This window comes from Nicotiana attenuata, unplaced genomic scaffold, assembly GCF_001879085.1.
Source record: "Nicotiana attenuata strain UT unplaced genomic scaffold, NIATTr2, whole genome shotgun sequence".
NCBI classification, from domain to species: Eukaryota; Viridiplantae; Streptophyta; class Magnoliopsida; order Solanales; family Solanaceae; genus Nicotiana; species Nicotiana attenuata.
The window spans coordinates 42,589-70,268 of record NW_017673039.1 but is presented as its reverse complement, the minus strand read 5'-3'; the positions used below and the strand labels follow the sequence as shown (position 1 = coordinate 70,268).

General features: G+C 35.9%; 1 protein-coding gene across 2 annotated transcripts; it reads right to left on the bottom strand.

Annotated features, from left to right (window-relative positions):
* Window positions 1-79: 79 nt before the first annotated feature.
* On the bottom strand, window positions 80-27,204 carry LOC109215263 (pumilio homolog 1-like). Of its 2 annotated transcripts, XM_019379297.1 has the most exons (10): window positions 26,708-27,202; window positions 26,356-26,484; window positions 21,795-23,248; window positions 21,565-21,706; window positions 18,630-18,737; window positions 10,670-10,882; window positions 10,477-10,587; window positions 3,219-3,413; window positions 1,325-1,499; window positions 80-489 (listed from the first exon to the last, which is right to left on the bottom strand). In XM_019379297.1, exons 2-10 carry the CDS (start codon window positions 26,362-26,364, stop codon window positions 452-454), a joined length of 2,445 nt encoding a protein of 814 aa, XP_019234842.1. In that variant the 5' UTR covers window positions 26,365-26,484; window positions 26,708-27,202; the 3' UTR covers window positions 80-451. The 2 variants fall into 2 exon arrangements, with proteins under 2 accessions (XP_019234842.1, XP_019234841.1); XM_019379296.1 differs by having other exon boundaries at window positions 26,356-27,204.
* Between the last annotated feature and the right edge of the window lie 476 nt (window positions 27,205-27,680).

Sequence of the window (27,680 nt, the reverse complement as noted above, 5' to 3'; positions counted from 1 at the left end):
CCACAATAATAATTCTGATGCAATTCCTTAGCAGAGAAAGGAGGAACAATAATAATTCTGATGATTAAAGGAGTAAACGTTTGTTTTTCGAAAGGAAAATAATCATCCATTCATTAGGAAAACCTCGTGCTAACCTAAAAAAACACAGGCTTTGCACAAGGCAACGTTTGTATAGTCACGAATAGACTTCTACAGTTTCTTTTATACACCCTTGTACAGTTACTTTTATCTTCTCGCCAGTGGCATCAGGTATGTTTACCATCTGAGCCTCACCTAACGTTTAACCCAACTCTAGGTATACCTCAACTAATAATGTACAACTCATGTACTACAAACATTCTTATTTTTTAACGTGCTCCATGATAACAGGTAGAGCCAAAGCTACAATAGAACAAAGACAAGGACACTCATCCTAGCCTCAATTAGCTGTACAGTTTCCTTCCTATGCTATCTAAGCTGAATACGAAGCCAGATCGCTGATCCTCCTCTCTGCAAACAATGCAACACCTAGTTAAAAATGCACTTCCACACTGGACAAGAGCAACACTTTGCAACCATAGCATTTATTGGCAGGGTCATAAACAAGTCTTGCATTCACCTACAAAGTTCTGGAATTGAGGTGTCTGGGTGGGGGGCGCATCTCAATCAGAGACTAGAGCATGGCAAAACTATAATTAGAGAAGAAAGAGATACCTAGTAAGCTAGGGCGTATATACTGTTAACCTAAGTTGCTTGGACTCGGGTGCGGGTGTCCGATATGGGTGCGGATCTAGAGGTCGGATCCTTCGTAATTTAAATTTTAAAATTCGGGGATACGCATCCAGGTAGGGATACGGGTATAGTGATTCGACTAAAAATAATTTAAATATCTAAAAATAGAGTTATAAAATATATCTAAATTACGAGATATTGTATGAAAAACTTACAAGGCATTCCGAGAAGGAGAAAATATCGATTAACAGGAGAATCTGAGAAGGAGACAAAAGGAAAAGAGTGGCATAGAAATTTTTATATACAAGGTACTCCATTTTCTTCGGTTTCACCTTAGCCTTTGTTTTGACTTCAGAAATCATTGTATTTATCCTGAATTTCTCTGCTGATTTTGGTCAAAGTATCCAAAATCGATTGACCAGATCTGGGACGAATTCCACACCCACACCCACATCGTGCCGGCACGGGTGCGGCAATGGAATGGTAAAAAGTTGGAATACAGCTAATTTCAATTTTGTTTCACAAAACTGTAAGGGATTCCCTACCATATCACTTGAAATCAATAAAAACATGACTTTGTAGGTGAGAAGAGTGGAGGTAAAAGAAAGAATACCTCCAGCAGCAACTAGTTTCTCTACACGGGCAACTATGTGCTTTCCATAGGTATATTTCTTCAGAGCATTTAGATGAACCTTTATTCGGTTGAGAATCAATTCAAGTTGCTGGTCATCACACGTCTCCAGCACTTTCTGTACAACATAGTTTGCGAACTGATCTTTCATCATCACCTGCACATTAAATCATTTAAAAATAAATAAAAAAGAGCACTTATGAACACCAGCGAAATATTTCCCTAGTGCGTGAAGTTGAAAGACAATTGCCATAAATACCTAAATTTTCAGCATGAATTTAGACGAGGTGAAAGATAATGACGGGGTTTGGAGTACGAGGTGAAAGTATGTAATTTTCACCATGAATTTACAATTTAGACATCAATCCCTTTTATCAAAGAAAAAATCACATACTTAGAGACTATATAAAAAGTACTATATTGTTAATTTTTATAATTAAAGATTTATAAAATGTTGTTAAGAAACCATACTTGGAAGAAAAAAAGGTACTTGGTTCCCAAAATAGTAACTGTCATGTAACACAAGGAAATGGAGTATTAACTAGATAAACATGTCCAAGAAGTATGCACAATAGTTCCCAAATTAGATATTCAATACACAGGATAAGAAAGCAGAACTGGCGTAATGCAATAACACGTAAAATCTCTATCAGAACCGTATTTGAAGAAAGAAATTGTGGTTTACAAAGTAGCTATCCTCTCTATTTTCCCACTTCGACACAATTTTTCTTTTCCTTTGTTCATTTAGGTTCTTAAACAATGTATATACAAACTAAGTTGCTCCGACACGGCAGTTTAGGTGCCGCACCCGTGTCGACACGACACTAGTATGGGTGTGGGTGTGGGTATGGGATCTGTACAGGATTTGGTCAAACAATTTTGAGTACTTTGACCACGACGGACAGAAACATTCAATACGAGATACAAAATGATTCCTAAAATCAGAGCCAAAACTAGGGTAAATTTGAAGAAAATGGCATACCTTATCTGGAAAATCAATCCTTTACCTTTTTACAACTTGAAAATAAAAAAGAAATCCACACTTTACAAGCTATACTAACTCTTCCACAAAATTTCTCATAATTTAGAGAAATTTTTATAATGTTGAATTGTTTTTAGCCGGATCCCCTGTATCTGTCCTAGGTTCCGTATCCCCGAATCTTAGATCTGACCTCGGGATCCGCACCCGTGTCCGAGCAACTTAGAATACAAATATATTACTTGTGCCATTTATTAAATAAGATAAAAGCAAACAACAGGTAAATTCTTTGGATACAAACACCTATCAGTATCTTGTACTTTTAAATAAACCATTTCCACAATTTGTTTACTAATGTTACATGTGAACTTCGTATTTTTTATTTCCTTCGTTTAAGTAAGTTCAGTCTATAGCAAATTCTTTTCGATTTTTTCTTTTTCTGTTCTACATTTGTCTCAATATTATGTTACAACTATGTTCCTCTATCTGTATTATTACAGCTAGTTTTCTCCTATGCGGATATATATGACAAGAAAGTCAGTCAACATCTCCTCCTTTTGCTAAAACTTCCAACATGCTCTAGTTTTAATAGCTATGGTTACCCAGAAAAATCATAGAACCGTGGTCTAAAAGGAGCCAATAAAGAGAAGCCTAGGATTTTCAAACTAGAAAAAGCCCATGCTGCACATTTGCTTGATTGTCACTCGTTAAGGTCAAATGCTTGTGAACAGGATTATTTGTTCTCAGAAATCCATCTACAGTATAAAGCTCAATCACCTAAATAGAGCAATTACATCGAAATAGATCTTGTTTAAATTAGACAGCCAAAGCGTACAGAGAACTCTAAGTACGCTTGAGCATACCACTAAAAATGGAAGGATCTGAAAATTAACAAACCTGAAGAGGATCAGTTTCAGCTTCAGAGCCCAGAATCTCATTTACCAAGGTCTGGCGTTCTTCAGGAGTTCCAAAGGATAAACACTTCTCCACAACATTCGAGGCAAATTTCTGCTGGCTCATCTGAACTATCTGCCCCATCAGTTTGTTAATTATAGAAGTACGCTCCTCTGGGTTTCCATGTTCCAATACATGCTGTTACAAAACACATCAGTACTTGAGGAGTTATCGAACACAATGTGAGAACAAATCCCTTTACCAAACCCCTCAAAATGGGAGAGCTGATGACCTATGTCTGATACTTATCAACGGCACAACACTGAGACATGAGAATGCATTCTACTATGGGTGCAACTAGAAACAGTTGGCACATTCGCCAAAAATGAGATGCATAAATTTTAAGCCTTAAAAATTCTACACCCAATAAACATGGAATTTAAGTAAGTGTTAACAGCCATTTTAAGAGGACTTGGGGTGCCGCTGGCAAAGGGCCAAATATTCCAACCATGTAACGGGAGTTTGATGACAGTAGGATGAATGTCGCAGAGATGTGGATGCGATTATGTTCATAGAAGATAAGAAATTATCACATTCACAAGAAGGTTCAAGTAGCACACATCGAGGACTTGAGATGGTTTAGTCATGTCTACCTCAAACTCCAAATGCACTGGTCTGTAGGTGTGAAACCATGGTAGTGAAGGTGTTAAAAGAGGACAAACTTAGACCCAAAATCACAGAGAAGGAAATTGTTTCGACGGACCTACAATTACTGGTGATCCATACAGACTTAGTGAAGATAGGGCACAATGGAAGATCTACGTAGGGGATACATACTAGTTGAGAATATGTTTTAGATGTTAGTACTTTTACCGTAGACCCTATGCTGGAGTAGCCATCGAGTTCGCGTAAGGTACTTCGCGTTCGCGAAGTGGAGTTTCAGCAGGGTAGATTTTTGACCTTCGTGATCGTGAGGGATGTGTCGCGATCCGGATGCATATCAATGGGCAGAATATTTAAGTTGTTATTTCGCAACTTCTATCTACTTTTTCATATTTTGAGCCCTAGACTTCAAGAGTGAGAGATTTTGAGGAGCAAATTCACTACATCATTAAAAGTAAGCAATTTTCACTTGGATTCGACTTTATATCTTATTTTCCAATGGAATTCTACACCTAAAAGCATAGATTATAAAGGAAATTTTGGGTGTTGTGTCTACAACTTAAGAGGGTGTATTTTGGGAATTTGAAGGTCGATTTGAAGTTAGTTTTAGAATCTAATCACATATTTGGACTCGTTGGATTATGGGTGGTCGGGATCTACCCCTTGACTCGGGTTTTGACCGTGTGGGTCCGGATTGACTTTTGTTGACTTTTGGGGATTGATTAAAGATTCGAACTTTATTGTCTGGAATTAATTCATATGGCTTTGTTTGACGTTACTGAGTTGTATTTGACTAGATTCGACTCGTTCGGAAGTGGATTTGAGAGGAAAGGCTATTTTGGAAGATTGAAGACTATCGAGTGGAGGTAAGTCTCTTGGCTAACCTTGTTAAGAGGGAAACCCCTAAGATTTGACTTGATTGCTATGTGTTTAAGGTATTGGGGGTGGTGTATCTACAGAGTGGAGAACGTATATACGCTTTCCAAGTTTACATCATGCCCGGGGCAGAATTTGGTACTTATGCCTTATTTTGATTATGTGTTCATTTGACTCATGATTTGTTTGGCTTTTATGACTACATTCACTCCCTTAGTCATGTTAATGATCATGCCTAGGTTTTTGATTATCTATGAAGGCATGGGAACTAATTCTTGATATGTTGAATTGCTTAAATTATCCGTTGCTATATAGAAATTCCGTGAGCACATATCCGTATGATTTTGTTATGTCCTTGTGCATCTTTTGTCTATAATTCTTGAGCAAATGCATATATTTTGTATATGGAAACTTGATTTGGACTGTGAATTCTGGCTCGAAAGGTAAGACATGCGGATGAAATACAGTTATGGCACACAGGACATAATCACCGGATATTTGATTATATGTGCGCTATTAAGCTCCTTTTTGTGCTTGGATAAGGATCCGTCCCACTAAAGTCAAATGATTACCCATGTTACTTTGTGATGCAAGATCAAGAAGCTAAAAATCCAAAAGTCCAACGATCCAATCAAGATAGGATTTCTTTTCCTTACGGATTAGGATTTCGCATTTCTTGCTTCCTAGTAATCTAATTCTTGTTTTAGTAGGATTATATTCGTAGTTCTAGTCAAACAATGATTGTTAATTGGTATCCCATTCTTACTAGATTCTTTTTCCTATTTTAGTTAGGATAGGTTTTCTTAGCTTTATTCTTATTCTAGTTTAATTAGGATTAGTTTTCCTTAACCTTATCAATTTTACTCATTGTAAGGCCCATTTAAAGGGTTTAATATGCTGAAAATAAAGACGGTGATTAGTTTTTCTAAACTCTTGCTTCAAAAACATGATTTAATTTTTATTTTATTGCTCTTCTTTTATTCAACGATTCTTGCAATCTTGCGGGATTGAAGAACGTGTGAGTGAGGTTTCTTTTCAGCTTACATTCTTGTAACGTAAGTTTGAAAACAATTCCACTAGTTTTGTGAAAAACTTTAACGGGGTGCTTTTGTTTTGGGATAATACATAATCACCCCCCGAGGTTGTTCGCCTTTACCAGATATACCCTTATACTTTGCGAGGGTCCTATGACCCCTTGTCTTTATTTAAACTGTAATAAGTACCATCTTTTGAGCTGATGTGGCACCTTTAAAATTTTGCACGCAAATATAGCGCGTGAGAACAAAAAATACTGCCCCATATCTGAATTTTTTTTTACATTTTTATTTGGCTTTGGCTTTTTCAGTTCGTTTTTTCTTCTTCTTTCTCTTCTACAATTAAACCTCCATTACTCAATAATATATCAAAGAGGCCAGACCTCCATTCTCCAAATTCCAGACACAGTCAAGTTGGAGCATTCGACTATTTTGTTTGCTTTATCTCCTTTTTTTAATAAAAGCTAAAATAAATCTGTCAGACGGAAGAATGTAAAGGAAAAAATCTAGTTGTTCTAATCTAGGTTGAATTCAATTTGTGGAGCTTCAAATTTGGTGTTGAATAGGTGCTTTATAGTAAATTCAAGGTTGTTTTTGATTGGGGATTTCTAAATTGAGGGTTTTGAGAGAGATTGGGAGGAGAAAATAAAAAAGCATCAGTCGCCGGAAAAATATTTTCTGCCCGAACCTCTATTAGTTCATTTACTGTTTGCTTTTCCGGTAATTAATGGTTCTTCTACACTGATTTTGTGGTATTTTATGAGGGGTTTCAGGTTTGGAGAGACAAAACGCAGAGAGATGGGTTAGGAAAGAGGAGGGGATCACAGAGTAAAGCTTTTCCGGTCAAACCTATTAATTTTCCGGTAGTTTTTTCTATAGTACTTCATTAACCGTATCTCTTTGACAATGGTGATTATTATGAAAGATGGTGTTTTCCACCAGCTGGTTTCTATGATTTTCTTTTTGGAGGTGGTTGGATTTCCTTTCTTTCAGTGAGATTTTTGACTTAGACACCGGATTCTTCAAGTTTACAGGTGAGAGAAACGATATCAGTTAGGGAAGGAGAAAAGAAAAGAAGAAAAGTAAAAAAATTCTTTTAATAAAAGATGTTGCAAAATTTGATAAAATTAGTAATAAAAAGACAAAATTACATGGCAAAAGATGGTTGGTGCGTGCATTACACCACTTCTCCTGAAATTGGTACTGATCAAGGTGATATTTATTACAGTTTAAACAAAGACAGGGGGTCATAGGACCCCGCAAAGTATAAGGGTGCATCTGGTAAAGTTGGACAACCTCAGAGGGGTGATTATGTATTATTCCTTTTGTTTTTCTCTCTTCTTTGTACTTGAGAGGTGCAAAACCTCAAAAGTACATCAATTTGATATTAGAGCACAGGTTTCAGAATCGAATTTTTGACTTGCTATATTATTCGTCGTGTCACAAACAAGAAAATAGCAAGTTCGTTATCCTCTTCAATGGATCTTCAATTAAAAATTCAGAAATTAAGAACTCCAGTCCTTGAACGAGACAATGAAGAAATTAAATTGCAACTAAATAGCTTGACGGAATCAATAAGGCATCTGACTGAATTGGTTGAAGGTTTGGTGCTTCAATGACCACATAACATATCAGTGCTACCGCCACGTCTACCACTTCGATGTCCACCAATTCAACCGCATAGAGCAAGATATATTGAGCAAGTTGAAGAGGTTGAAGCTGACCAAGACATGAGAGTACCAATACACCATGCCCAATATGATAAATATTCAAATAATCGAGGGAGTGAAGAGGACAAAACTAATGAAGACCAATATCAAAGAGACAAGGAACATGCATTGGATCCACAAGTAGAGGATTTACCACCAAAGTTTTATTATGATCCATTGGAGTATGCAGCTATGTGTGTCACTGACTTTCCACCTTTAAGAGATGCTCAACACAATATTGACTTGATTGTTGACTTTATCATTCCAAACAAGTCAGCAGATCGCGTTAATCTTAAAGTCCATAAAAATATGCATGAACAAGAAGAAGGATTACCTAGAAAGGAGCGGATAATGGAAAGTTTGAGGTATATTGGAGAAACAAGATATCTTCACATCATAAATATATATGGCCATCGTCAAAGTGATTGTTGGTTTACAAGCATAGCAATTGATGCAGTCTCAAGAAGAGCGTTGATCTCTACGATTAATTCAAAGCTATACATGGAGTTGGCTAAGTTTCATGTAGTTCTAACATCAATAACTTCATATTATAAGTTGAAGTTTGAGAGTCAACATAGAAAGATTACATGGAGAAGGCTTGGTAGAAAATTGAAACTTAGAAAGTGGGATTTAGTTTGACCACGTTCTAAGTTTTCTTACAACGTGAAAAAGCTCTATGATAAACTAGCAAGATGCAATTTGAAACCTGGTGAGCGTTGGGTACTTATTCTTTACTATAGCAAATCTTGCGCCATCTATGGAAGTTGTTAGACTCGAGGACAAGTCTTTTTCAACCAGGGGAGAATGATGCAAGATCAAGAAAGCTAAAAATTCAAGAAGTCCAAGAATCCAATCAAGATTAGGATTTCTTTTCCTTGAAGATTAGGATTTCGTAGTTCTTGCTTCTTAGTAGTTTAATTCTTGTTTCAGTAGAATAATATTTGTAGTTATAGTCAAACAAGAACTATTAATTGGTATCCCATTCTTACTAGAATTCTTTTTCCTATTTTAGTTAGGATAGGTTTTCTTAGCCTTATTCTTATTCTAGTTTAATTAGGATAAATCTTCATTAATCTTATCAATTTTACTCATTGTAAGGCCTATTTAAAGAGCTTAATAGGCTGAAAATAAAGAGGGGTGATTAGTTTTTCTAAGCTCTTGCTTCAAAAACGTGATTTACTTTTTATTTCATTGTTCTTCCTTTATTCAACGATTCTTGCAATCTTGCGGGATTGAAGAACGTGTGAGTGAGGTTTCTTTTCATCTTACATTCTTCTGACATGAGTTTGAAGAACGTTTTCACTAGTTTCGTGAAAACCTTTAGCGGGATGCTTTTGTTTTTCTCTCTTCTTTGTACATGAGAGGTGCAAAACCTAAAAAGTACATCACTTTGGGCCCTGTCAGCGGTCGATACATAGATTTTGTATTGGGTTATGGTATTACATGGATTTTGTATTGTAGTACATGGATCTTGTACCGGTTTTGAGCATGCATAGATCCCCTTGACTAATTAAGATGCATATATTTAGATGCTAATCGTTACATGCCATCTATTTATGCTAGTTGGGAGCTTCGACTCCGTTGATTGAAACATGCCATCTTTAAATATTATATATGAGCAGCATTATGATTATTTCTTAAATTGAAAAAGCATGTTTTATACCTTCCAGTTGTTTCGATTCTTGTTATTCATGAGATTGCTTGCTATTTCAGTTCAACAACAATGACAACAAACCCAGTGTATTCTCACAAGGGTTTGGGGAGGGTAGTGTGTACACAGACCTTACCCTTACCTTTAAGAAGGCAGAAAGGTTGTTTCCGGTAGACCTTCGGCTCAAGAAAGATAAACGGAAGGGCAATGACAAGCAAACTTATCAAAAAACCAAGCTAAAACAAAACTAACACTAGGTAGTGCAATTAGAAAACTGAAGCGAAGGCTATAACTAGTAAGCTATCTCAGTTCAAAGCTCTGTTATTTATGTGTGGTAAGTATCATGATGCCTATAGCCTCGGCACTACTTCTTTGAGGTTAGACTTGATCTTACTGGATATCGATTGTGGTGTACTCATACTACGTTTTTGCACATCTTTTTGTGCAGATCCTCAGGTAGGTTCTAGCGGAGCCTCTTGATTGAGCTTAGGTGACCGCACGGAGACTTAGGGTGAGCTACAGTCCATGGATTCATTTTGTAGTTCCCGAGTCCCTGTCCTTTCATCATTCCCCGTCTGTTTTACTATTTCGGACAGCTTTGTTCATGTATTGAGACTTGTAGTAGTTACTCGTGTACTTGTGCCACCTAGTCTTGGGGGTTGTACTGTATTGCCGAGTCAAGGCCATATTATGACTGTATAAGATATTTTACTGCTTTGAGAGTACTTCTATCTTTATTTATAATATTAATATTAATTAAAGGAATTCGACTTTATTTTTGTAGATTGTGAGTTGGCTTGCTTAGCAAGTACAGCTAGGCGCCATCACGGCCAAAGGTGGGATTTTTAGGTCGTGACAATGGTTTACCCTTTCAGAGATTTTTTACGTTTAGAAAATATACACCACTTTTAATACTTTGTATTTATATGTTCATAATATTGGCATGAAATGATTTTAAATGGAGTAACGTGGTTAGTGAGGATTCATATTCCCGACCCCAACTTGTTTAGGACGGAGGCATAGTTGTTGTGTTAAATCAATTTTCATTTTTTTGGCTCAATGGGAGACAACTGAAAAGTCCCTTAAATATAACAATGGTGGTGTTTCAAAGGTCTTCTCTGTTCCCCACAATGAGCTATCTAAGAGATGAATAAATTAAACACCAACAGACGAAGTACCGATCCTTTACCTAAAATAGGAACCAGTATAGAAAAGGAGATGATTGGCTTTAAGCTTTAATAGACCAGTTCACATATTCTGGTAAATTAGCATTCTCTTGACAACATCTTATTGGTAATGTGCTATGGAAGCTGAGATATGCAGCAAACCTGAACAACATAATTCCCATATTGATCTTGTGCCAGCATGCAAACAGATTGCAAAATCTCCTTCATCACAATGCTCTGTGTTTCAGGATTATGGCAGTGTTCCAAGACTCTCTGTCAAAGTAAAAATAGAAACAAAGCTCATACCATGGACTCAGAATACCAAAATAGAATTTACATGCAATTAAGTGTTGACCTGTATGACCCGACATCCATATGGATGGGTGGACAATGTCACAACTTGATCATAAAATGTGGAAATAATGAACTGGATGGCATCCTCTGGTACGCATTCAATACACTTCTGGATAACATGATTCCCATTCTGATCTTTAACACAGCGCATAACATGACCATCAAGCTCTGTGACCATTTTGGTTTGCTGGTCCAGATCAACAACCTCTATGGCCTGAAATATTCATGACGGTACAAGAAAAGATAACCTCAAATACTAGCAGTGAAGTATCACAGAGAAATGATTGACACACAGCCTAAGTCAAACTAGACTAGTAGCTATCAAACAGAAAAAATACTTACAGCAGCATGATGCTTAGAAGATATAGGTATTTTAGATTACAAAAATGCCAATGTCCATTCTGTGAGGCACTAGGTACAGAATCCAGACAGAAGCCCCGTCAATCAATCCCCATAACTACATAATCAATAGTTCAATAACAATGCGATCGGAGACGGGAAACAAGGCCAGCCTATTAAAAGCCTTTTGATCCCAGTGAACCCTAAGAGTCAACTTTGCAGCACGCAACACTTTCATATAATAATTCAATCATTTCCTTTCGTATTACACCAAGAGGGTATCAACTTTGCAACCTTACTAAGGGTATGCCATTGACTAAATATTAAAAAAAAAAAAACCATCCAACATCCATAAAAAAAGAGTTTTATCGTTACCACTAAAGATACAATCTGACAGAAGACAACATGGGATTCAACGTTCCCACTAAACCCTGCTTCTACAGTTCAAACCTAAGTTGCTCTGACACGGCAGCTTAGGTGTCGCACCCGTGTCAACATGACACTAGTATGGGTGTGGGTATGGGATCTGCACCAGATCTGGTCAAACAATTTTGGGTACTTTGACCACGATGAACAGAAAAAATCGAGACGAGATACAATTTGATTCCCGAAATTAGAACCAAAACTAGGGTAAATTTGAAGAAAATAGCATACATTATCTGGGAAATCAATCATTTACTTATCTACAACTTGAGAATAAAAAAGAAATCCAGACTTTACAAGCTATACGTAAGTATTCCACAAAATTTCTCATATTTTAGAGATATTTTCTTTTTTTGAATTATTTTTAGCCGGATCTGTACACCCATATCCGTACTAGGATCTGTATCCCCGAATCTTAAAATTTACATCTCGAAGGATCCGACCTCTAGATCCACACCCGTATCAGACACCCGCACCCGTGTCCTAGCAACTTAGGTTTAAACACTCAACCAGGATTACCACCCAGTCTATTAACTTGTTGGATGTCGTCTTCACTCGCATGAAAACTCTAACCTAGTTAACAAGTGACAAAAAAGTGGTAACCTAATTGATTTAATCTTTGATTTCATGACTTTCTAATATGGAAAGATTCAAACTTCTCCATGTATTGAAGCAGTATACAGATCTCACATTTTATGGGAATCATTAATCAGCCAATCTCCTATATGCTGGAGATACTCTTAAAATTAATTTTTCATGTTTTACAAAACTTTCACTCTCAGCAACTTCAGATAACTTTGCACCAACTTAGAAAATTGATATTTTTAATATTAAATCAATCAAAATAAGTGATGAAACATGGATAGTTTAGTTGGCCATCTACACTGACTAAAATTGCTCACATATTACTAAACAATGTGATTTTAAAATTTTCATGTGCCAGAAGGACTAACACGAGTGTGCAGGACATGTTTAAGTTATCTTCAGCTGAAAGTTTCAAGGCTGGGCAAACTTTTATTATTTACTCCAACATCATCCAATTCTGTAATTAACACTTATACTAGTTGTTAATATCTGTAATCCTTTAATTACGAACTATGCAGCCAACCAACTTCTTGTCTAGTGGTGAGGTGACAAGTTCCCAAGTCTAATTTTTTGACAAGGCCTTCATTTCTTCAATCATAGCTTGCTTCCATTTAGGATCTGCAAAAGCTTCCCTCCAATTGTGGGGAATAGACACAGAAGAAATAGACAAGGCAAAGGCTCTATAGGAGGAAGACAGAATTATAGGAGACAAAATTAGATAAAGGATGTTTGGTGGTGCAAGATCTGACTCATTTTCTATGAGCAATAGGTTCATCCAACTCATTAGGAAATGTAGATAACTCACCAGTAGAAGAAGGTTCAGCTTCGGTAGATTGCATAATGGCTTCTTTTGCTCTATTTTTCCTTGAGTAAGTTTCCAAATCAGGCATAACCAAACGCCCAATAGTCTCCCCCGAATTCTTTCTCCAATTTCACTTTCCCCTGTGATAATGTCATCAAGAGGTCCACTAATGCAACTAGGTAGAATCACCTCTTTCTCCTTACTGCTCTCCCCCCGAAGAGGTGATGAGGTAATACTGAAATAGGTAGGGGTGTGCATTCGATTTATCGATTCGATTTTGACCCTTATCGATAATTACTTATCGATTATCGATTTGTACATATGCTTATCGTTATCGTTTCAATAAGGTTTCGATATTTTCGATTTCAATTTATCGATTTTTGGGGCTTATCGATTCGGTTATCGATTACACCAATAAGAAAATTTGCGGGATTCCACGGAAAGTATATCGCTATAAACACGCCTAACTAATATGGACCAAAAGAAGCTAAAATAAGACGAACACCGTTTATAACATAAAAATTGTGTCAACAAGCACATGCAACGAAACTAAAGTAAGGGATCAAATGTATGCCACCAACACTCCAACGGTATTAAAAAAGAATACATCATCACGGCTAATTCTATTATCCATTAATTTGAACTTCATTCCCTTGAACTTTAAATATGATCATTCCTTAAATGTGGTAGATGAAATAATAGGCTTAGGGACTTAGGGTAAAGGAAAGGGTATTATAGAATAAGGGTTAAAAAAAAAAAAAAATTTTTTAGTATTTCTTATCGGTTTATCGATAAACCGATAACCGAAGAGGACAAAATCGAAATCGAAATCGATAACTCGATAAGGAAAATTTTCGAAATCGAAATCGATAAATCGATAAACCGATAACAAATAATCGATTCGATTTATCGATAAACCGATTCGAATGCACACCCCTAGAAATAGGGCTCAGATTCTCGAAAGGTAACATCCATGCTAACAAAAGATCTCCTAGAGGGAGGATGATAACATTTGTAACCTTTCTGTGTCGGAGAATACCCAATGAAAACACACTTTATAGCTCTAGGATCTAGTTTTCCAGAATTAATAGTGTGGACAAAGCAAACACACCCAAACACCATTGGAGGAACAGTATATCATTCTTACCCTTTAAAGCTTCCAGAAGGACTTTGAAATTAAGGGTTTTAAGTGGCATTCTGTTGATAAGATAGGCAACCACTAGAATAGCATTCCCCCAATAAGGTTTTGGTAGATGCATGGTGAACATAAGAGATCGTGCTACTTATAACAAATGCCTATTTTTTCTTTCAGCGATCCCATTTTGTGCACTACTGTAAGGATAACTAGTCTGATGGACTATCCTATTGGACTCCAAATAAGCACCAAATCTTTTATCCATGTATTTGTTGCCATTGTCAATTCTCAAGATTTTTGTTTTGGCATCAAACTGAGTACAAATCATCTTATGAAATGAATGAAAACAAGACAAAACTTCACTTTTGGCTTTTAACAAATATACTCAAGTCATCCCAGTGCAGCAATCAATGAAAGTAACAAACCATCGACTACCAGACAAAAAAAATAGTTTGGGTAGGACCCCATACATTAGAATGAATAGCCATAAACGGAGTTGTGCATCTATTATCACTCACAGGATAAGAGCTTCTAGTATGCTAGGCATATTTACACGCATCGCAGAAATGCTTGGCATATTTACACGCATCACAGAACAAAAATTCAAATTGAGTCCTTGAAAACAAATCGGGATATAACCTCTTATGATGTCTATGTCGTTGTATTATTTCTTGGTTGACATCCTTACTTTTACCAAAAAAAGCTTGACTAGAGTTTTGAATCCATCTAATATATACAAGTCATCATGCAATCTACCACTGCCAATCCTTTTCCCAGTTTGAAGATCCTGGAAAATACAATTATCGGGAAAGAACTCGATTTTACAGTTTAGAGCTTTGGAGATGGCACTAACAGAAAAAAGATTGACAAGGAACTCAGGGACATGGAGCACGGATGATAGTTTAATATTAGGAGTACAAACGACAAAACCTGTTCCAGAGATAGGTGTTAAAGACACGGAGAATAGTTTTGAATGCCTTTAGAAGAGCCTGTCATGTGTCTATTTGCACCAGAACCAACAATTCAAGTATTAAGGCGAGCAGCAAAGGCAGTACCTAAGTGCACATGATTGGATGTGGCAACATTAGCAGAGTCAAGTTTGGCCAGTAGGCGACGAAGAAGCTGAATTGCATTCGAAGACAAGATTTCTCCAGAAACTGTCTCCTTGAATGTCTCCATATTTCATCCCAATCAAAAGAAAATCTAAAGAAAATTGCTCAAAAATAGTCTGCCTCGCCGGAAACCAAATCTGCCTCAACGGAACCAGAAGAGGTTTGTGTTGCGGACAACCACCAAGAGAGAGAAAATTCGACCTTTTTGAAAAAAACGGAACCCTACTGATACGAGGGAGATAACTCACCTAAAAAATGCAGCAATGGCTCTGATACCATGTAGATTTTGAGAAGAAGAAAAGGCTTCTTGTATTTCTGTGTGTTTTTACATCCCATGAGCAAGGGAATTTATACAAAGCTCCTAATGCTAATTAAGGAAATAAAATAAATCTATACAATCAATCCATCTATCAAATCAAATCAGAATAAAATCAGATCTTCTAAATATAATCAAATCTCCTAAAATCTTGCTAATCAACACTCCTAAATCAAGTCTCCTTGAATCATGCTAATCAACAAAACACTATTTTTTTCTAGTAGTTACTTTATTGACTATCCTTTCAAGGGAAAGCCTGAACATAGAAACATGGATTGAAACTGCATAAAACGTAATAATAAGGAGATACTACAAAATGCAGATCAGAGACAAACAGAAGAGATAGTTTCAATGTGTTTTACAGCTTGTCGATATAATTGGATTAAAATCAACAAGGTAACATATGTTTTCACCTGCTTAACATTTGTTTACATAGAATAACTAATATGGCTTTGAACTTTAAGAACTCATTTAATATGTTGATATAATTCAAATTCAACAATTATAGCACTTTAGCGAGAATCTATATATATTTAAAAGGAAGAAAGTCTAGCCTAGAATTATGACAAGTGGCAACATAGGAAAAAGACATGTGGTAGTTTTAGGATAAAATTAAATAGATTAGTTATAATAAGTTATTTAGTTATTTTTAAATTCAAAATCAAAATTAGTTATTTTCCCCCTTTTTGATTGCTTATTTATTATTATTTTATTATTATCTTTTTTGTTAATTATTGGCTTTTAAATGTTTACCAACGGAAGGAAATAAGTTTTGTCAACTGTTGTGTTCCAACAATGACGGTTTCCTACGATTTTTTCCTATTTGGTGAAAGTTTTTTCTATTTTGTGCTCTTCCTTTTAATATGTGGAATATTCATATTCATATTCATATTCATTCTCTGCCGATTATTTCGTATTTGTATCTGCTACATTACATATGAAGGAGTTTAGCTTGATACGTGGACAACGCAACATGGAACAATTAGGAACACTATATAATTAATGGTAATTTTGTATTTCCTTGCTTATTTTTTTCCATAGTGATGATATCTCTGGGCTATGACTTACTTGAATATAGCTTATGAAAAATTGCATTTACAACCATCTTTAGAGAATCAATTATCTGCGAAAACATACCCTGACTTCTCCCATGTATCTTTGATTTCTTGCGGTGTTAATAATTTAGTTCTTTATGTTCTTTATTTAGTTCATTTGAAACATCAGCACATACTATGGTTGTTTTTCCATTTTTTTTCTATCAAGTTGGTCTAAACTAATGATTAGTAACTGTATAATTATTCAACGACGGGAAAACTCAAATTAGCTTTGGAAGTTTAATATAATATTTTAAAATCCATATAATTTATGGAATAATAGTAAATCAAATTTTTGTTTGTAAGTTACGAAAAGTTCAAGCAATTAAGTAATAAGAGTACAACGGTTGAAATCTCCGTTGATTTACATTATTTGTAGCGGTTGAAATAATATTTATTTTTTAATAATAAAGCAATTTTGAGTAATAAAATAAGAGTATCAAAATAGTTTAGATTTAAGAAGTAAAAATATTTATTCATATTATATATTTAAAAAGGAGAGATAGGCACGGACATGAGTGAAAAGCAAATAAATAATAAAGTACTTAAACATGCAATCACAACAAAAAATATGGAACAAGGATAAGCATATTTGAATTTGGTAGAAATGACACCAAGTAGCCACTTTGAAGGACTGCTAATTAGAAATTAGTCAGTGTATTCTAAATTTCAGTTTTTCAGTTTAATTTTTCAAGACAAAAATGTCCTGAGTTGTCCTGAAATTAAGTTTTTTAGTTTAAAATTTCATGACAAAATAAGTACTGGCTAATTCCTAAATAGCATCCCTGAGAATAGTTATCTGTGCACTTGCCCCTCGAATTTGATATGAGAAAGTCTTTGAATTTCAGAAAAAATATATTGCACAGATACGGCGTCTAACTGAAATCTTAATAGATATTGAATAAAAATAACTATAATTCAAATTCATATGTTGATAATATCAATAGTTAAAACTAAAATTTAATATATCATATTGAAAACAAAATAAAAGTAGTTCAAAATTAATATTTGAATTATAGGCAAAACACTAAATAAAAAATTAAGTAAAAATATTATAGTAAAAAAATGCATACAAGAGGATGATAGGGATTGTTTGAGTATATTTATGATATTGATTAATTTGAAATATAGTAACTAATTAAATAATGCTAAAAATTATGGTTAACAAATTTAGACAATGAACTATGCATTTATATTGTTTTGTCTTTTATAAGTATAATTATTATAAAATGTCAAGTGTGCCAAATATCATAGTCGCCNAAATGTCAAGTGTGCCAAATATGCTAGCATTCTCTCATATAAGCTTTACACAATTATTTTATAACAAGCAAAATCTTGAAATTGACCGCGCATCGCGCAGGTAGCTATACTAGTTTTGTAAATAGTTGAAGTCTCAATAGTGAAATAAATATTTTAAAAGAGAGTGAAAGCATGAGTAAAGATTATTCTATCTAATTTTTCTATTTAAGTATGTGCATCTTATTATACAGATTATCAATGTGTATCCCTAACCCCCCACCCAACCCAACCCCACTTGCCGGGCCAAAGGTAATGGTTCTGCCAAATGTTACCAACCCGGAAAACCAGCAGATATCACGAAAGCTTATGATGAGGAATACAGATATACAACTTAGATTGTTTCCATTTTACTTTGGGAGAGTGAAATTTGGCATACCAAGAAAAGAACATTGTTAGTATTTGAGAAAGGAAGTTGTGACATCATAACACTCTGATCATAGGAAACAACGCAAAAAATTGGATGTTCAGTTCCTTATCACATAGTATACGCATTTTGTATTTTTATTTTTTTTATCAAGGATAGTATACGCATATTAACAAAGACAAGAAGCAGCTAATGTGGCTTTCAGGGGAGAAGGTCTACCGTAGGAATAAGATAGCCCCATTAAATCAGCTTATAAAGAAATGAAATTTCACTTTACATAACAAGAAAATAGCCAAGTCGCAAAGGTATCAATTTGTCCGCAGCTTTAGCAATACATAGCCAATTCAGTGACAGGATTCTCTCCAAACCAATTAAACTATTATCCCAATTAATAGTGAATCAGAAAGTGTAACAAATCCAAAATTTGAAGAGCACCGAAGACAGAATAGAGATCAGATTTTGAACAGATATAATTAGAAACACAATCAATACCTTCTGGATCACTCGGCAACCATACATTTGAAGAGAAAGTGTTAGAGCATGCCCATTGAGCTGGTCAGCTAGTTCTCTAATCTGAGATGCACTTCCATGTTCAAAAAACTGAAAAAGTGAAAGATAGGAAAAAGAGAACAAAGAAGATCAGGTTTCTGATTCCATAAAAGATTAATAGCATTTTGCTCAAAAAGTACAACAACAACAACAAGCACAGTGTAATCCCACAAACGGTGTCTGGTGGGGAGGGTAAGATATACGCAGACCCTATCCCTACCTTCTGAAGGTAGAGAGGTGGTTTCCAATAAACCATCGGCTCAAGTGATGCAAGATCAAGAAGGCCAAGAAAGTAGGAAATTCAAGAAGCCAAGAATCCATTCAAGATTAGGATTTCTTTTCTTTGAAGATTATGATTTCTTGTTTTCTAGTAATTTAATTCTTGTTTTAGTGGGATTATATTTGTAGTTCTAGTCAAACTAGGATTGTTAGTTGGTATCCCATTCCTACAAGAATCTTTTTTCCTATTTTAGTTAGGATAGGTTTTTTTAGCTTTATTCTTATTCTAGTTTAATTTAGAATTAATTTTCCTTAACCTTATCAATTTTGCTCATTATAAGGCCTTTTAAAGAGCTCAATATGCTGAAAATAAACATGGGAGATTAGTTTTTCTAAGCTCTTGCTTCATAATCGTGATTTACTTTTTACTTCATTGTTCTTCCTTTATTCAACGCTTCTTATATCTTGCGGGATTGAAGAACGTGTGAGTGAGGTTTCTTTTCATCTTACATTCTACTAACGTGAGTTTCAAGAATGCTTTCACTAGTTTTGTAAAAAAAAATTAGCGGGGTGCTTTTGTTTTTCTCTCTTCTTTGTACTACAGAGGTGCAAAACCTCAAAAGTACATCATTTCGATATCAGAGCATGGGTTCCAGGTCCGAATTCTTGACTTGCGATCTTATTCATCGTGTCACCAAACAAGAAAATAGCAAGTTTGTGATCTTCTTCAATTAAAAATTCAGAAATTAAGAATTACAATCCTTGAACGAGGTAATGAAGAAATTAAAGTGCAGCTATATAGCTTGGTGGAATCAATGAAGTATCTCACTGACTTGGTTGAAGGTTTGGTGTTTCAAAATCAGAAACTACCAAATCCGCCACAAAGCTACAACCCCCCCCCCCCACACACACACACACACACGTCTATCACGACGATATCCACCAATTCAACCACATAGAGCAAGATATATTGAGCAAGTTGAAAAGGTTGAAGCTGACCAAGACATAAGAATATCAAGGCACTATGTCCAAGATGATAAATGTTCAGATAATCAAAGGAGTGAAGAGGACAAAGCTGATGAAGACCAATATCAAAGAGACGAGGAACATTGCATTGGATCCAAAAGTTGAGGATTTACCACCAAAGTTTTATGACAATCCATTGGAGTATCAAACAATTTGTGTCATTCACTTTCCGCCTTTCACAGATGCTCAAACAATATTGACTTGATAGTTAGACTCTATCATCCAAATAAGGCAACATATTGTGTTAATGTGTGTGTGTATATATAAAATCAAAGTAAATGTTGGTGTATAAGCGATGCAATTGATGCATTCCCAAGAAGAGCGTACCATGCTTAAGTCAAAGCTAGACATGGAGTTGGCTAAGTTTCATAAAGTTCTAACACCAATAACTTCATATCATAAGTTGAAGGTTGAGAGTCAACAGAGAAAGATTACATGGAGAAGACTTGGTAGAAAGTTGAAAATTAGAAAGTGGGATCTTGTTCGACCACATGCTAAGCTCTATGATAAACTAGCAAAATGTAACTTAAAACCCGGTGAGCATTGCGACCCCATTTTTTTTCTTTTTTCCCACCTTGGGTCTCCATTCTTACTATAGCAAATCTTGCACCATCTATGGAAGTTGTTAGACTCGAGAATGAATCTTTTCAACTAGGGGAGGAAGATGCAAGATCAAGAAGGCCAAGAAAGTGGGAAATTCAAGAAGCCAAGAATCCATTCAAGATTAGGATTTCTTTTCCTTAAAGATTAGGATTTCTTATTTCTTGTTTCCTAGTAATTTATTTCTTGTTTTAGTAGGATTATATTTGTAGTTCTAGTCAAACTAAGATTGTTAGTTGGTATCCCATTCCTACTAGAATTCTTTTTCCTGTTTTAGTTAGGATAGGTTTTCTTAGCCTTATTCTTATTCTAGTTTAATTAGGATTCATTTTCCGTAACATTATCAATTTTGCTCATTGTAAGGCCTATTTAAAGGGCTCAATATGCTGAAAATAAACATGGGTGATTAGTTTTTACATTTAATAGCTTCCATGCACCTATAAAAAAAGTATTTGTTCGAGAAACTCGCCTTAACGTAACGGGAAGGACCGCAAGATGGTTACTACTTCTGTCTGAATCCCTAGTGCTTTCTGTCCTTCTAAAGGGTGAAAGCGAGATTGAATGCTCTAAGCTGAGTGTTAAGGGTTGAGGCTCGGCCTTTGACTCCGCTTGCCTCTGCTTTTCATGTCAAGCGTACAAGTCTATTTTAGTGGGATTTACTTCTAAAGACAGGAATTCTTTTTCATCTCCCTGTCAAAGTTAAGCTGTTGCTTCAAAAACGTAATTTACTTTTTATTTCATTGTTCTTACTTTATTCAACACTTCTTACAATCTTGCGAGAATGAAGAACGTGTGAGTGAGGTTTCTTTTCATCTTACATTCTTCTAACGTGAGTTTGAAAAAAATGCTTTTACTAGTTTTGTGAAAAACTTTAGCGGGATGCTTTTGTATTTCTCTGTTCTTTGTACTTGAGAGGTGCAAAACTTGAAAGTACATCAAGGGACAGTGAACACAAGATATGCCAAATATTAACTTAAGCTAACAACAACATCCAAAAATGTTTGCCGAAAAACATATATCTGCATGAACACACCTTCTGGATCACATAATTACCGAACACATCAGTCACCAATGAAAGAGCTTGTGGCATAATTTCAGAGAAGACCATGTTCTTCTCCCCTGTTGTAGCGGTCTCCAACTTCTGTTGAATGAACCTGCTTCCATACTGGTCCGCACTAATGACACAAGACTTTTGATCAACTTACAGGCTTATAGAAGTCTAGATGAAATGGAAGGAAAGAAGTATTAGCCAGTAAAGTTTACCTGAACTCAACAACATGGCCTTCAATCTCCAACAGCTCCAAACACTTACTTTTGTTGCTCTTAAACTCATCCAATAATGTCGAAGCAAAGCTTTCTCCCAAGTTAGAACTAGACTCGGAATGCCAAGCTCCCATTACACCAGATAAGTTCCTCATCCCTGAAGGAAAATGCATGTTCCTTTCGCCATACCTTATAGGACTACCAGGCCAAAAGGGAGAATTGTGAAGAGCTGCACCAGCCAAAGGGCTTCCAGGATATGACATATTAACGCCAAGTGCTATATTCCCATAGTAACCATTATTTAAGCCACCAGATTTTCCAAGACACGAAAGACCATACTGTGATTTTTGAGACGCAAACAGTGCCCCAAAATATGCTTTCTGAAGCTCAAGCAAATCCATGTATGAATTGCCTAGAGATCCCCTGCTAACAGTTGGGTCATTAACAGCTGATAGCTGAGCACAAAGATACTCAGTTGATCTCAAGTACTGAAGGTACATGGGATCCACCTGAGGTATTTGCAGTGAACTACCCAAGGTCTGACCATCAAGTCTATTAATGTTCTGTAATTCAGCTGCAGCAGCCAATAGATTAGGACAAAAATTCAAGCCTCCTGCCATTGCTCGAGGATCAATTCCACAGGCACCCATTGTTGCCCCAGCAGAAATATTTTCAAATAATGAAGGAAAATTACCACCCCCAAGTTGGTTTTCCAACATCGATGGTGATGAAGGGTTCATATCATAACCTCCTAAACCATATGGAGAAAACATTGAATTAGGATTATCAACAGCTGGATATTGAGATGGTGAACTTCCTCCACTACTGAGAGTTGGGTTAGAAGGCCCTTTCAAGTATGAAGCAGCAGATGAACATGCAGATTTACGAAACTGAACTGATTCAGACTCGTTCGCATAGAAATGCTGCTTCATAGGATTTTGATCCCTCTGCAGATGAAAGAGGTTCTGGTGATTATCAATCTCATTATGATTTTGAGTATTTTGATGCTTTCGTACATCTCCCATACCATGCACTGACAGACCCATGCCAGACAATGCAGTTACCAGATCAGCATGCTCCCCCATATTAGATGGAATGTTCTCCGATGTGTTAGGGACATTTACGTTTCTTTTATCTATTGAGCTTATCCTCCCTCCTCCAGCAGAAGGAATACGAGGACTAGGAGCTCTAGCTACAAGCTGAGGGTCAGGGGTGGTACTTCGCGACAATGATGAGCCCAAAGCAGAAGCATAAGATTGACAGCCTGATGTGGTGACGCTTTGGAGTGCAGATGTGCCTTGGATCTTTGCCTGAGAATGTAATGCATCCAAAGATGCCAACTCGTGATGGAGATGAGCAAATTGGGATCCAGAAGGATCGACAACATCATCGAATGCACGGCTAGGTGGACAAGATGGATGCCTCGAAGTAGACGTTGCTTGACTTCTACCATCCTGCATTTCCGAAGGAGTCTTAGAACAATAAACCCACAGCCGTTTAAATCAAAGTCACCAGAAAAGAAAAGAAAAGAAAAAGAACTCGCTTAGCAAGTCAAGCTGAATAGAGGAAGAATAATAATGCAACTTGCAGCACCCTGAAAAAAATTATCATAAGAACTACACAAAATGCCATCTTCAGTAAAAAATTTATACACCTTTACAAATCACTCAATATAAAGATAAGAGAATGGATTACAGATATTATTGATCAAAGAATGCAAGTCTGTCCTAGTAGTGGTTACCGGTGATTCAAAGTAATTCCAGGTTTTTGAAGGTACATCAGAAAGGTCAGTAACAATGACATGAATGTGAATAACTCAACTGAGTCAGATGGAAGCCACCAAAAAAATGATAAAACAACCTTTTACAGGTGTACCGTGACATTAGGTAGCCGGTGGTGAAAAAAGGCAAAAGACATTTATTGACATCGGTATGAGGAGACATTTGTGTATTAGGAAACTGGATAGAACGACCAAAAGAGTCTGGTCTCTCTTCCAAACACGTGTCTGACACAAAACATTTCCAACTTGAAAAATATCTTGATGCATTAATTGCCAAACCCAAGTACATGCTGTTCCAGTTGAACAAGCTGGAGCAACCAAATATTTGGACGGGTTTAAATTATAATGCCCACAAGGTCTACAAATTGCATAAGCAACATTTTACCAATTTCCTCGAGATAAAAAAAAATATCTACTGTATCTCACCAACAAAACTGTCCCTGAAAGAATCCAAGATGACTCAGACCACAAATGGAAACTTGATTTGGACTGTGAATTCTGGCCCGAAAGGTAAGACATGCGGATGAAATACAGTTATGGCACACAGGACATAATCACCGGATATTTGATTATATGTGCGCTATTAAGCTCCTTTTTGTGCTTGGATAAGGATCCGTCCCACTAAAGTCAAATGATTACCCATGTTACTTTGTGATGCAAGATCAAGAAGCTAAAAATCCAAAAGTCCAACGATCCAATCAAGATAGGATTTCTTTTCCTTACGGATTAGGATTTCGCATTTCTTGCTTCCTAGTAATCTAATTCTTGTTTTAGTAGGATTATATTCGTAGTTCTAGTCAAACAATGATTGTTAATTCGTATCCCATTCTTACTAGATTCTTTTTCCTATTTTAGTTAGGATAGGTTTTCTTAGCTTTATTCTTATTCTAGTTTAATTAGGATTAGTTTTCCTTAACCTTATCAATTTTACTCATTGTAAGGTCCATTTAAAGGGTTTAATATGCTGAAAATAAAGACGGTGATTAGTTTTCCTTAACCTTATCAATTTTACAGGTGTACCGTGACATTAGGTAGCCGGTGGTGAAAAAAGGCAAAAGACATTTATTGACATCGGTATGAGGAGACATTTGTGTATTAGGAAACTGGATAGAACGACCAAAAGAGTCTGGTCTCTCTTCCAAACACGTGTCTGACACACAACATTTCCAACTTGAAAAATATCTTGATGCATTAATTGTCAAACCCAAGTACATGCTGTTCCAGTTGAACAAGCTGGAGCAACCAAATATTTGGACGGGTTTAAATTATAATGCCCACAAGGTCTACAAATTGCATAAGCAACATTTTACCAATTTCCTCGAGATAAAAAAAAAATCTACTGTATCTCACCAACAAAACTGTCCCTGAAAGAATCCAAGATGACTCAGACCACAAATGTGTGACTCCAACTTAATGAAGAACAATAATTGTATGAAATGAGAACTGCAGAGACTCAATAACAGGAAATCTGGCAGGCATACAAAATTAAACAGTCAAACTTCAAAAGATTTCAGAACAAAACAAGCACGCACAACAGACAATTCACATATTTTTTCCTACCACAACAATTAAAGGACACGAGCTTGATCCACCGACCACCAGCTTCTGAGCTGATTTACCATATAAAAGCCAAGCGTATACGTTTTAAGTTTCAACTATGTTAAGCTACTTTTTCCCTTTTCCTTTCCTTTTTCCTTTTTTGTCCAAGGTAACCAAAAGGCACAGGTGGAAAAACTTAACACGTATCACAAAATACTAATTATCACACTTCGACAATCAGGAAAACGACAACCAGCAATAATGACATCTGGTTAAAGAAGTGGCAATCGTGCAAATCAGACTAATACATGAATACAAACAGTAATGCTACAGACAAGCAATATTCAAAAATGCAGAGAGCTACAACCTTAAAAGGGCTGTTTGGTTCGAACACGAGTTATGCATGGATTAATAATGTATTAGTAGGAATAAGTTATGCAGGGTTTAGTTGTTGAGGGGTTTAGTTATGCAAGGTTTTAGTTATGCAGGGACTAGTTATGCAGAGATTAGTTATGCAAGATTTAGTAACACGAGAATTAATTATGCGGGGATTAGTTATACGAAAATTAATTATGCAGGGATTAGTAATATAAAAATGTAATGTGAGTATTAGTAATAATTTGTTTAATTTATTCTACTAAAATTGGTAGTATATTTTAAATATGTTTTTAAAAAAAATACAACTTTGAATAGAGGGTATTCTTGTCATTTTGTGTTTTGATCCGTGTATTACTAACAAGTATTATTTATTCCATCTTCTATCATGCATAAATAATACATAGATTCCCTTACAACTTATATATGTATTAGTTATGCGGAAAAGGAAAACATGAACCAAATATTGTATTAGCAATGCTATGTTTTATGTGGAAAAGAGAAAAACACAACCTGACATTGTATAACTTATGCTAGATTCTATGCGGAGATTATTTTCCTCCATTTTTGTAGCCAAACAATGTACAAAGTTATGCTAGTTTTAATAGATGGATGACTCCTCTCTAACCGACAGCCAAACGACCTCTAAGTCATAAGCATGCCAATGCAATGTCAAAGAACCAACTTTGAGATGCAAAAAGCGATATAAACAGAAAGCATTCAACAAACACTATAAACAGGAATAATGTTTCAAAATTTACTTAACAGGCACAATAAACAAGTTAACAAATATCAACAGCCATCAATTAGAAACGTGGAGCTGACAAACCAAAACCAATATAATAATATTTTATTTTCTCTGTGTACCTGAATCATCTCAGCAATGCTCTTCTGCTGGCTTCCTAATCCAAGCCCACGTAACCCAATAAGTCCATCTCCGCGCCATTCCTTCTCATCCTCCTTTCCAACATCTCCATCTTCCTGACCAAATCCCAACTGCATCGGAAAAAGTGACATATCATCAGCTCCCTTATCACCTCGAATCAACTTCCTCTGGTCTCCAATATCCCCTAATGCCACAGAGCTACCATTAGCTGCAGCATTAGTGCCTTGGAGACGCTGCACGAACCGCCAGTCCTCTTTGGAGTGAAGAGGCGGCGGAAGGCGAGGGTTTAGGTTGACGTTGGAGTAGTAATAGGCAATGTAGGCTGGATCAGACCTTAATTCCTCTGAAAGACCACCAAAATCAGCAAAAGCGCTAAGCGATCCTTGAAAAGTGGGCGGAGCAGAACCGCTTCGCAACATGCTTAGCTCTCTCTCCCGATCATTAAAATCGTTGTTTCCTCCTACCATTGATATCATCTTTGAATAACTATCAGTAATCATTGCACATAAAACACTAACATTAAATTACGCCTCCCAAAACTGCGAATTTCAAACTCAAAATTAGCCCCAAAAAAAAAAAAAAATCTTCTTAAATTAACTTTTAACAGTTCAAATATTTAAGCTAGTTTCGAACGACCATAGTATCAATTTAGTTGATAAAAAGGAGAAATAGTGATCATTGAGGGATGAAGTCACTGTTCTAGAGAGAGAAAGAGAAGACGGGGTTTAGAGAGAGAATGGAAGTGCGCTGAACAGTGAAGTAAGGAAACGGGGAGTGTGATTAGCACGAGCGCCGTGGTGCCATGCACCGTTGGATCAACAGGTCGGCTCAGATTGAGAGGTTTTATTTCAGGAATCTTAAAACTAGATTTTGGCTGAAGTTTGTCTATTTCCCGTTTCCTTTTTTTCTTTTCTTTAGAGATTTTTACGGAGCTACTATAGTATTATATTGTCAACTTATTTATTCCTATTAAAGAGGTTTTAACTTAAATGTAATTTAATATACAATTAGTATTAGTATCCGCACGGATACGCGGACACTAACTTTGTCAAATTGTAATTTAAATTATTTGGACTATGTATAAATAACTTTAAAATTTAAACTTTCTAGCAAAATATAAATAATCATTAAATATTAATAAAGAAACAGTACACACGAAAAGACTTGTAACCATTTTGAAAATCTCGTAATGGATAATTCTATTTTCTTTTTCAATATCATTCTCGACGGTGTTATTGGAACCTAAAAATAATCAGGAAGCAAAATAATAATTTATATTTATAGCAAAGCAACCAAAGTTGAGACA

What these genes read in the sequence shown, in the direction of transcription:
- LOC109215263 (XM_019379296.1), bottom strand. Translation starts at nt 26,874, where the DNA reads ATGATTACTGATAGTTATTCAAAGATGATATCAATGGTAGGAGGAAAC. An exon ending in GTAATTATGTGATCCAGAAG is followed by an intron (nt 18,738 to 21,564) that starts GTGTGTTCATGC and finishes TCACTTTTTCAG; the next exon opens with TTTTTTGAACATGGAAGTGC. An exon ending in GAAACTAGTTGCTGCTGGAG is followed by an intron (nt 490 to 1,324) that starts GTATTCTTTCTT and finishes CATTGTTTGCAG; the next exon opens with AGAGGAGGATCAGCGATCTG.